Source organism: Malania oleifera, chromosome 5 (assembly GCF_029873635.1).
Source record: "Malania oleifera isolate guangnan ecotype guangnan chromosome 5, ASM2987363v1, whole genome shotgun sequence".
Lineage (NCBI taxonomy): Eukaryota > Viridiplantae > Streptophyta > Magnoliopsida > Santalales > Ximeniaceae > Malania > Malania oleifera.
This window is the reverse complement of record NC_080421.1, coordinates 106,494,174-106,506,399: the sequence shown is the minus strand read 5'-3', so window position 1 is coordinate 106,506,399 and position 12,226 is coordinate 106,494,174. Positions and strand designations below refer to the sequence as shown.

Genomic DNA, 12,226 nt, shown 5'->3' with positions numbered 1-12,226 from the left:
GACTCATTCTATAATTTCCCCTTCCGAATCCCTTTTCTATACTAAGACTTCAAAGGCACAAGCAGCACATCCTAATTTTAATCTTCTTATAAGTGAGGCTTTGCCCTTTAAGACATTGACTATGTTGAATACTTAAAATTTCTATTTCAAGTTTGAGCAAATTAAAATACATAAAGAAGTGTAAGACGAGATACAAACAAAGTAGATGAACAATAAATGCAAGAAGTAAATGATGAAATTAAGAGACAGACCCAAGTGGGGACGAAAAGGCAATGTTCAAACGTGGGAGGCGACAGCACCGTCGCCATGCCCCCGACGGTGGAGACGCCACGACCGCCCCCTCCCTCTGCCATCCTCGTGGCTCCCTCCTCCACCGCATATCCTCCCTAGCCCCCCCATGCATATAATATATATATATACATATATATATATATATAGATAGATAGTAGCACTCCCTTGTATATATACATATAGTAGACTACCAAATACCAATCTCTCTCTCTCTCTCTCAAAATGGGGAGAGCACCGTGCTGTCAGAAAGTGGGGTTGAAGAAGGGGCGGTGGACGGCGGAGGAAGACCAGCTTTTGATTGATTACATCCATGCTAATGGTGAAGGCTCCTGGAGGTGTTTGCCCAAGAATGCTGGTATATATATATATTATTGGGTAATATATATAATGGCTTATAGATATACATATGTTAATTTGTTTGACATTGGAATTAGGTTTATTGAGATGTGGGAAGAGTTGCAGGCTGAGATGGATTAATTATCTGAGAGAAGGGTTGAAGAGGGGCAACATATCTGCTCAAGAGGAAGACCTGATTGTCAAGCTGCATGCATCCCTGGGGAACAGGTAATTAATTAGTAAAGCAACCCATAAACATAATTATCTTACTCCTCACTAGTCGGGTTTGTATCTTTGGAACTGTCTTGTTCGACCGTACTTGGCACAGTCTGTGTCTTGCCGACATGACTCTCAAAATGCAAATTCAGAATAATTAGCATTTTTTATATTTAGAATATTTACAAACATTTACAAAGAAAAAAAAGGTAAAACTTAAAGTTTTATTAATTTTAGTGTGTGTTTTTCATTAAAAAAAAAAAATTAGTATTAGTTCTAATTACATTAATTTTCAAGGTTTGTTATTAATATATTTTAATAAAGAGATTAGCCTTAAAAAAGCATTAAAACGATATTACCTCTCTACCCTTTTCATTAAAAGGAACTTTATTTTTGTGCTTTTTTAATTTGAAAGTCTATTTTAAACCACGTGATGGCTCGATGTTTATTGTTGGCTTTTACTTCCTTATTTTCCTGCTGATTTATTTCTCAAAATATAATTGTTAGGTAAATAATATTTTTTATGTCCTTTCCAACATGATATTTCAAAAATAAAATGCTATACGTTGAGATTAAAAAAATAAAAAATATATAAAAAGTCATAAGAGTTTAGTGTATTAATTATATCCTCAAACTGTATCAAACTTCCAACAATCACCAAAATTACAAAAAAAATTATGAGTGATTTGATTGGAATATTCTATTGTCATAATGCATTTTAATCAAATGAAGTGTGTATTATATTTATTCTTTTTTGTCTCATTACGATATTTAATATCAAATTCAATCTTTTTTCTCTCACACTAAAGAGAATGATTAGACATTCTTTCGAGTTGACTCAAGTAAACACAGAAAAATCATAATTTTTTTTTTTTTTATAGTATGATATTTTAAACTCAAGTCTATAAAAGATCCAATCCTGCCTTAGCTTGGGAGGATGTCCTTAGTTCAATGCCTACTTCGGATGGGACCAAAAGATTTGGAGTTTTTTTCTCATTTTATTATTATTTCAAAATAATATCTTGTTCAAAAAAATTATTACCAGAATGACGCTCACGTAATCTCGATACTTGGTCCAGTGAGATTTGTTACACGTCAGCACCGGCTTATTTTCCAAACAAATCTCGGTGCTTGGTCTAGCGAGATTTGCTACACATCAGCACCAACTTACTTTCCAAGCAAATCTCGGTGCTTGGTCCAGCGAGATTTGCTTGTCACGCGTTAACAAAAGTTATTAGCTTATGATTATTAGTTTTTATTTTTATTTTTTATTTTTATAATTTTTGACAAAAGTACTAAATGATTCATCAAAAATTTAGAAGCCTCAGACCTAGGCTCCCTAATATTTTTTTAATTATCATTTAATATTCTATAAATAAAAATTAAATTATTTCCTAATTAAAATTTAATTAACTTTAAAACTAATTAGAACTACCAAATATAACAAATCCACCCTCTCTTTTAGGTTAAGTCATATGTGGAGTAACTTCCAATATAGTAGTAAATTCCATTCCTTGATAAAGAAAGAGAAAAAGAGAAAAGAAATGTTAACAAATGAATAATTTTTTAACTCTAATTAATCTTTAATAACTAAAATATTTTTTGAACTCAATCAATAACTTAAAAACTGGCAATTCTCACTGAACGCGTGGCATCATTCTGGGAATAATTTTCTCAAACAGGGTATTATTTAATATATTATTTTAAAATAATAATAAAATGAGAAAAAACTCAAAAGACTTGCCTAGATTACTGAAAAAAGAATAAGAATGCACTGACCCACTCAATAAAAGATGTCAGAGTCAGACTCAACTAAATTATTTTTTCATCTGTGTTTAGTTTAGAATTCAATTCTTCTATTTGTACAGTGAATTTAGATAAATTGTAACACAAAATTATATTAATTTTTTTCTAAATTCACATAAATCTAAAATAGGAGGCTTGAAATTTATGTTTTGAAATACTATATAAAGTCTTATTTAGAAGTTGAAAAAGTTATGTAAAAGGAAACATGAAGTAATCAATTTTTTTCATATTTGATTATCGAGGGAAATGAGAAAAGAAAATAAAAAATGACCAAATTATTAAACAAAAATTTAGTTTTACACATCATTAACATTTAATTTTTCTTTATTTTTAATCATTTTGAAAAATATATTTTAATTTTTAATTGATATTGAGAGAAAATATATTGAAAAATGAATTTTCTTTTTATTTTCTTTACCTTTCTCAAAACAAAATTCTTGATCCAAACGAAACTTAAGGAAAAGAAAAAAATAAAGGAAAATAATAAGATAATTTATTTTTGTTATACTTTCTCTCTTCATAAATACTATTATGGAATTTTTTAAATAATTTAAAATTAAGAAAAATTAAAGATCTAATGAAAAAGAAGATTTTTCCACATTTTCCTTTTCTTTTGTTTTCTCAAGTTTCAAATGTGTCTTGAACTATGTTTGAATTAATGATTTTATTTGAAAAAAATAAAGAAAAGACCTCTTTCCTCCTATCCATTTTATTTCTCTCACTGTCTCAAAAATTAAAAAATAAATAAAAAATGGCATTTTTTGTTCTAATTTGCTACAAACACATACAAATTATTTTCTCCACAACCAAACATGAAAAATACATTCTTTCAAATTTTCCTTAAATTTTTCAGCACGATGTATGTCCACATGATAAATATTAATGAGGTGATTATTATGTACATTTGAAATTGAAATATAACTAACAATTATCTGGGAAAAAAAACAAGTTATTGATGATTTTTCAAAATTTTATTGAATGGCTGCAGGTGGTCCATGATAGCCAGCCAGCTGCCAGGAAGAACAGACAACGAAATAAAGAACTACTGGAATTCCCATCTCAGTAGAAAATTTTACAGCTTCAGAAAGCCCAATTTATCCTCTGAAGCACCCCCAAAATCAAATTCAGCTGAGCATTTGATCCAGCGGCGGCCCGGCAGAGGCAGAGCCGCCGCGAAGAAGGCCCACGCCGGCGGCCACCCAGTGTCAGCGAGGAAGGAGGCAAAGGAAAGTGAGGGAGACGGCGTCGTTTTGGATCCAGCAGGTGCAGCAGAGGCAGAGGGACTGTTTGGACCATGTGGGGCGGACCCTGCAAGTGATGAGGAGAGGGGAGATGGTCATGTCATGGTTGATTATCAGATGGGGTCAAGTGGTATTGAATCTATTGATAGTTGGCTTTGCGGGTGTTCTTCTCCTTCAGCGGCTTTGGATTTTGAGGGAGGGAGGGTCGGGAATTGGGAGTGGGAAGATGGTGAGGAGGAGATCATGCTGTCTTGGCTGTGGGAGAGTGGAAATGAGGAATGGGATTGTCATGTATGAAGGATATGCAGAAGGGTACTAGTGATTTCCCTTGGATGCATTTTTATTAGTCAAGTTAGAAACTTTCATATTGAAAGTTTTAAAATTTTTACTTTTGAAAGAGGGTGTTTTATTAATTAAAGTTTGAAAGTGTCGCGACATCCCAGATCCTGCCGGAGAACCATTCCGACAAAAAAATGGGTGCGGCTGCGAATTGGGAAAAATAGGATGTATATTTTGAAGAAGTTATCTTTCGTGGAAAATAATGTGTGATAGAGTCGTCACTAACCTTTTAAAGTGCGGTTAGAATACTTGATTGCTATCTCGTTAGGGATAGAATCGATCTATGTCGCTAGAGTCGAGTTCGAAAGTACGGTTACGCAAGGCGAAGGTATTAGCATCTTCTATGCGCCCGTTCTTACGAATGATACCAGATTAATCGAAAATTATCCCAAAATAAATCTAATAAATCTTTAAAAATTACTCCCTTTCAAAAATCGGAAAAAAATGCACAAAATAAAATACTATATACGCATTCCCTTAGAACCAGGGCAATCTGATACTCGGAAGAGTCCATGCCCTTTGTTGCAATCATCGGGATGAAAAATCAAGAAAATTGGATACAAAAATACACTTCCGGAGTTTTGATATCTCTAGGATTTTTCTAAGTATGAAAATAATATTCTTAGAGGTTTTTTGGACTCCTTCGAGACGACACAGACCTCAAAGATGTTTTTTGTAGTTTTTCTAAAACTTTTCTGGATTTTTGTGATTTTTTCAAGTGCAAATATGTTTTTGGAAATTTCTGATTTTTTGAGTTTTTTCAATATTTTTCTCGAAGTAATTAAATAACAAAAAAAAAAAGAATTAAGGCAAAATCCACAAAAATTGAAAAGAAGATGAGAAATAAAATGGGAGACTGAATCGGTTTCATATCGATTCAGAAGACCCAACCAGTTCGGGAAAGAACCAATCCAAGGAGGGTCAACCCGTTTTAGGCCCAGTCAAGGCCAAGTCAACTCACGGTGCCCATGGGGCACGTGTGTTAGTGTGTATTTCATTGTGTGCATGCGTAAATGTGTGCGCGCATGAGTGGAAGTAAATTAGTGTTGTGTAGGTGATTTTAAATTAGTGTGTGAATGGAGTGTGAGTGTTTTTTTTTAAAAAATTTGTCGGTGTATGTGTCAGTGTGTGTGTAGGTAGGTGTAACAGTGTGTGTGCAAGTAGGTGTAAGAGTGTGTGTGTGTGTGTAGGTAGGTGTAAGAGTGGTGTGTATTTTTTATTTTTGTGTAATGTGTTTGTAGGTGTGTGAGTTTTTTTGTGAAACAGTGTATTTTAGTGTGTGGAATAGGGTGTGTGACAATGTGGCAATAGGTGTAGTGCGTGTTGCTGCATATGTGTGTTCTTCTTGTGTGTACATGTGTGTGTTGCTGCGTGTGTGTGTTCTACTGTGTGTGCATGTGTGTGTTGCTGTGTGTGTGTGTGTTCTACTGTGTGTGGCCTAAGGTGGTGTGAGATTGTGCGGCTATGGCTGCCTGAGATGTGTGGCCGTGAGGGTGGAGGAATGATTGTGTAGAGAGTGAGAGGTCAAGGGTGGGGGGTCGTAGTTGTGAGGATGATTGTGTGTGCGTTTTTGTGTGTGAAGAGTGGCTTGCAAGCCGTGGGTGAGTGTGTGTTTTTAAATTAGTGGGTTAGTGTAACGACCCGAATAATAATGGTATTTAAATAATAAAAGAAAGGGAAATGGAAACCGAAAACAGAAGGAGGTAGTCGACTTCGTCGACGAATACAGGAGATTCGTCGACGAGGGTTTAAGAGAATTCGTCGACGAATACAGGGGATTCGTCAACGAATAAATACCAAGAGAGGTTTTGAGCCGACTAAATTTCGTCGAAGAAGAATGAATTTCGTCGATGAAATTATTAAAGGGTTCGTCGACGAATGACGTGGCTCGTCGACGAATTTCCCTGTTCTATAAATATCAAAATTCGAGTTTTAACTTCCCTATTAAGCTAACTTCATTCTCTCTCTCTCCCCTTCGGTTCTCTCTCTCTCTCTCTCTCTCTCTCTCTCTCTCTCTCTCTCTCTCTCTCTCTCTCTCTCTCTCTCTTTAATCGATTTCGGGCCAGATCTTTGCCGGATCGACAATCCGAAGTCACCACGACGCTCCTGGGGAAGTTTTCTCCAAATTTGCCGAAGCGGATCGTTGGTGAAACTAAGGTGGAAACCATCTCAAATCCAAGGTAAGGCTTTCTACTCAATATTTGGATTTTTGACAGCTGAGAAAAGTGTTATACGTTTAGAAATACTGAACTTTAGTTCTGGGGAATGTTGTTTCCAGGGTGTTGAGTTGGGAAATCCTATAGGTGTGGGACAGATTTTCTTAGGAGCTTTTCAGGAATCAGGTAAGGGGATAAACTAAGTTAGTTCTTTTTAAGAAAATGTATATGTATATATATAGCATTCGATTTCAGCAAATAAATATATTTCTATATGATTTATATATTTAGGAAAATATTGTTGAAAATGATGGTATGTTGAATATGTGAAAACCTGTTCAGTGTGGTATGAGTAGAATTGGTTATGAAATACTGTTTTCTAGGAATGTGATTATGATACAGATTTTTATAATAGAAAACCAGCGTACGGGCCGAGATTTTTATATATTTTGTCGGCGTACGAGTCGTGCTATGGATGTGATTTGTCAGCGTACGGGTTATGCTATGATATGATTTGCCGGCGTATGGGTCGTGCTATGTGTGTGATTTTCCAGCGTACAGGCTGTGCTATGGTATGATTTGCTGACGTATGGGCCAAGCTATGATAAAATGGGAAATATCGGCGTACGGGCCGATGATTTTCATAACACACACACACACACACACACACACACACACACACACACACACATATATATATATATATATATATATATATATATATATGCAAAATGATGTGATTGATATGATAATTAATGATATGAGATATTCATGTATCATAGTTTCAGTATATGTTATATGATATCAGAACCTGATTGGCTTGGTCTAGGCTAGCACTGGCACGATACCGTTGCTATGTGTCTATGGTCTTCATGATCATGATATCTGTGTTAACGCCGCTGTACGAAGTGGTGTGAGATTGGATGGTCGATGTGGTATTTAAGAAGTGTGTGATCGCCCCTAGTGTACGGACCAGGTCAGGCAAACCCATTGGACTTACAGACTGTACTTTTGACTTGGTAGTGGTCGGCCAACCATTGTCAGGTCCTACCTTCGGGCCACACAACCCAGTCATGTGGGGGTAATACATGACAATAGCCAACTAACCTACTAGGAATGTTTTTGTGTTATTATTATTATTATTATTATATGAGATGATTATGTTTATGAAAATGCAGTATGTTCTGTCATGTCTTGACAATATATATGATTTTCCCAGATTTGACAAACAATTACTGAATATGTTTTGTATGGTATAAGTATAACACGAAATACTCATGTTGTCACGCACTGGTATTAGTTTATTTCCCTTACTGAGAGGTGTCTCACCCCTAAATTTTATAAACTTTTTAGGAGCCCCAGATAGGAGAGCGGAAAAAGCCTCGCTGATCTAGTGTTGTATATCTGCCCTTTTTGAAGGGTAAGTTTTTGTAGGGATAGTTAGATTTTGTGGGAAATGTCCCTAGATCTTATTTTTGGGATGTATATACTAAGATATAATAGATATAGTGACTCTGGTATTTGTGGTAATGAGATGGATGTTTTGTGTTTATAATACTGTGATTATATATTTCCTGCTACTCAGGCTTCCGTTTTGTGTTCTGATGTATCCCTGGTACCCACGGGTTCAGGTGGATTATGATCTGTTGAGCTAGAATATGTGATATTGATTTTATTATTATATTTAAAAAAAATGTGGAAACTAAACAGGTCGTCACAGTTAGCGGTGAAACCAGTGTGTGCGTATGGGTGTGAGCGTGTGAAAGTGTTTTACAAGATTCAGCTGGGCAAGATCGAACCACACATTAAGGCAATCATATACTTAAACCTCAACCAATTAACAGGAAAGCATGTCAGGAGATTCATTAGGAAAGATTGCTATCGGAACGATACCTGTACGCTCCCGGAGCTTAAGAAGAGGGAGGCCTTTGTGAAACCGATAACGAGCAACCCAAACGCAGAGTCGAACCCGACTACGACCTTCAACCTAAAATACACCTCACGAAAACAATTAGCAACAGATTTGAAATCGAACTCTAAACCTCCAAAACGGAGTTTTGCTTCGAGTCTGTGAGTCCGCCATTACAAATATGCAACATGGAGCTCGGAATTCCGGAAGGAAGTGGGTGGAGCTGGGCGTGCTCACGGCCATGGTTGGAGAGGATGACATTGATGACTGCAACGGTCACTAATAGAGGTGACGGCAACTGCAACGGTGGCCGATGGAGGTGACGACGGCGGCGATTGATGACTTTGGCGGTGGCTAGATCTGCTGGTCAAGCTCGCAGTCGTGTGTGTGCGTGAACAAGATTGGGAGTCACAGTGTTCGTGGTTTCACCATGGAGGCTTGTGGCTGGTTGATGATTCTGGCGGTGGCTAGATCTGCTCACTGCTATGAGGTTGGCCAATTGTTGGTTCAGTGGTGCTTGCCGATGGTCACGATGTGCTCAAATAGTGGTGCCAAAGCTGTGGGAGGGAAGGTTAAGGGTGGTCAGAGAGTGGTGAGCGGTGCGGTGGTGCCGGAGTTGCTACTGGGTTTGCATGGGGGTGTCCGGAGTAGGGGCTAGCCGTGAGCAATGTCCACGACTATGGTTGGGAAGTGGCTGTGTTTGGACTTGCTGGAGATGGGAGAGCAGGGGCTACGATGGTTGATGATTTCTGTGGTGGTGGTGGTGGTGGGGTTTGAGACTGGTGCTCTGGAGGTCGTCAAGAAGCTCACGGCCGAGCGGCACAAGGATAAGAGAAGGAGATGTGAAATGAAGGTTGGGTTAAAGAGAGAGAGTGGGCGAAGAGGGGATGGCGTGTGAGGAGAGAAAAAAAGTGAGAGAGCCAAAGCCTCTGTCGTGGCCGCGAGGATGAGAGAGCGAAAAGGGAGGGGAGAGAGTGAGTGAGCGGCAGAGAGAGATCGTTGGATTTGAGAGAGCCAAGGAGAGATAAAGTAGACTGGATGGCAAGTGGAGAGATGGATGGATCTGAGTATGGTCATGAAGATGGTGAGAGATAGAGAGAGATGGGCGGATGTGAGGCTGAAGAATGGTGAGCGAGAGCCGGGAGAGCAATTGCTTGTGGCTGTTTTGCTGGCCTAGTGATGAGGACCTAAGAGATAAGGGAGAGAACTGGGGCAAATGGAAGTTAAGAGGTAAGAGGAGAGATGAGCGTGAGAGAGGAGATGAGGGAGGAAAGGGTGACGGATGAATAGTAGTGGGTGATGGGCTCTGTGTGTCCCCCCCCTCTGTGTGTATGTGTGAATAGCCTTTTTATAGGCTCTGAGACCCTCTCCAATATTTGGCGCCAAGAATTGGTTATAGGGAATATTTTCCCTCGCGTACTGTTACGCGGTTTTGAGAGAATATCTCTCTCACGTGCTTTCCCCTTTTATTTTTCACAAATGAAAAACTCAGTTTTAATAATACTTGATTCCCGAAAATTGGAAGGACCTGGACTCGGAAAGACAACTCGATAAAAATGTTCATAAAAAATTCAAAAATAAACGACTCGACATCAAAAAATTTGAAAATTTGGAAAAACTCAATTTAAAATTTGAAAATGCTCAAATTGAAAGATTCAGTTTTAAAACCAAAAGGGACTTATTTTTTAAAATACTAGGGCTCAATCTTACAACAGGACCCCAATCTAAAACAAGACTCGATTTGAAAACTCGAGACTCAATTAAAAACACTAAAGCTCGGTAGGCACATCAAGACTCAAAAATTCATCGGGATTCAATCAGATCCTTCCATTCTCGGGATTCAAGTCAATTCTTATTATGTCGGGTCTTCTCAGAGGGGGGGGGGCTGGTTAAAATTATGGTGTCTATAGAAATTTTAATATGAGGTGGGTTATGAAATAGGATATCAAAGTTGTCACGCCCCGAGCCCGAAAATGGGACCCAAGGGTGAAAAAGTAATCTAACTTTTCCATGAATCCAACAAATCATCCAAAGATACAATACAATGAATGAGGATTCGACCACGTGGGGTTCCCAAGCACCCAAAACACATCCACATACAGTCACATACACAGCGGAAGAAAGGTTTTTCCTATATATATATATGCATACAATACCATACCAGAGTCTATACAAGAGGAGTCCAAGCTCCATAGCACAACACATAAACTCGGTTATCAACCATACCCCAAAATGACAACCCGAGAACACAAGTCCTAGCACTTACCTAAGCGCCGCGGTACACCGACCACTACGCCCCTACACCAAGAAGCTAGCTCCGGTTACCCGAAAGACCTGAAAATATGTACGTACAGCAGGGGTGAGACACCTCTCAGTAAGGAAGAATATAGGTTATATTGATGTGTGACATTTAAGTGTTATCATGACAACAAAACATACACAGTTAATTGTAATTCCAGTATTTTCACAAAACGGTTATAGTACAGTGCATACACGCATGCACACACATGATCAACCTGGTGTTGTCACGCCGTTCAGCCCGTAGCCGGCCTGCGATATTCGGCGTCAACCCGTAGCCGACTTGCGATGCACGACGTCCCCAGCACATGGCAAACCACAGGCTCTCATGGCATCATACTAGTATAAACTGGTGGATCCACACCCTTCGGTGATCAGCCAATAAGGCTCATGTCCTTAGATATATAAACGGACACTCTTACCAAACATGGCCTAACGATTTCATACGCCCACAGATATAGAGTCGAACACTCTTTCAGTACCTGGAATAACTCAGAACCCAGTTCCTATTACATTTCAATAAAACACAACCATGCATGCTCATATAACCAAACAAACCACACCTATTTGGAAATCCGAAAATCATGTTTTCCAAATATATACAGTTTAATATAAAGTCAAGGCACGGTCATCCCTATTACACAGTATAAATCACCATATACATACGATTTTCAACAAAACCAGGGATGCAACCCAATACCCCCTTTTTCCCAAAACTGTAACATCAAAAACCCATAATTTTACCCATCAGATCCCCCCAAATGAGTAACCAAAACACACACAGGACCATGAACCACAGTTCTACCAAGTCTGATTTCAAAAATAACCAACATAAACTGAATTCCCTTACCTTTTCCCAAATGACAAATCTCAAACTCCAAGACCTCTAAACAGTGAACCGAGTTCCAAAACCTACATACCACAATACAGAATATGCTCACAAACCTATTCTCTACACAACTACCGGATCAGATTTGAAACCTGAGCCTTACCTCAATTTCGAGCCAAAACCCAAAGATACCTGAATCAATGATCTGATCCGTAGAACTTGTAAAGAATCCTTCCCTAATCCTTGTGGTAACATCGGATCTACGATTCTCACTACATATGGCGAAGAAATCCAGAGAGATAGAGAGTAGGTTGAGTTTTCTTAGTTAGGAAGTAATAAAAATATCTATTTATAATTGAATTTGAGTTTTCTTAACTGAAAAATAATGAAAATGTCTATTTATAACCCTTTGACCCAACCACTCTTCGTCGACGAGACTCTGCACTTCGTCGCCAAGAATTACAAAGACTTCGTCAACGAAGCTTACTTAATTACCAACTTACCCCTCTTAATTAATTAATTTCCCTATCACAGTTCGGGTTCTTACAACATCTTAATTCTTATGTTTAGACACAAAAATGAATGACTTTTTCTTTGGGGGTTGGGGTGGTTGAAATTTTTATATAAGAAAAAGTGAAGGGGAGGTGGGAATTGGCTGTTCATAATCAAGCATCTAATTCTACGTTAATTGTTTCTCATTAATTAGTTTGAATAGTGTTAATGTACATTTTATATGCTCTTATTTTGTCGAATTATTTAATTGTTATTTCAAGCAAATATCAGGAGGCTAGTTTAAGTTAGAAAG

At 37.9% G+C, this 12,226-nt stretch overlaps 1 protein-coding gene across 1 annotated transcript; it reads left to right on the top strand.

Annotated features, from left to right (window-relative positions):
- The first annotated feature begins 457 nt into the window (after positions 1 to 457).
- Positions 458 to 4,256, top strand: LOC131155089 (transcription factor MYB12). Its single transcript, XM_058108014.1, has 3 exons — positions 458 to 646; positions 726 to 855; positions 3,638 to 4,256. Exons 1-3 carry the CDS (start codon positions 514 to 516, stop codon positions 4,185 to 4,187), a joined length of 813 nt encoding a protein of 270 aa, XP_057963997.1. The 5' UTR covers positions 458 to 513; the 3' UTR covers positions 4,188 to 4,256.
- The last annotated feature ends 7,970 nt before the right edge of the window (positions 4,257 to 12,226 follow it).

What these genes read in the sequence shown, in the direction of transcription:
- LOC131155089 (XM_058108014.1), top strand. Translation starts at nt 514, where the DNA reads ATGGGGAGAGCACCGTGCTGTCAGAAAGTGGGGTTGAAGAAGGGGCGG. An exon ending in GTGTTTGCCCAAGAATGCTG is followed by an intron (nt 647 to 725) that starts GTATATATATAT and finishes CATTGGAATTAG; the next exon opens with GTTTATTGAGATGTGGGAAG. An exon ending in CATGCATCCCTGGGGAACAG is followed by an intron (nt 856 to 3,637) that starts GTAATTAATTAG and finishes GAATGGCTGCAG; the next exon opens with GTGGTCCATGATAGCCAGCC.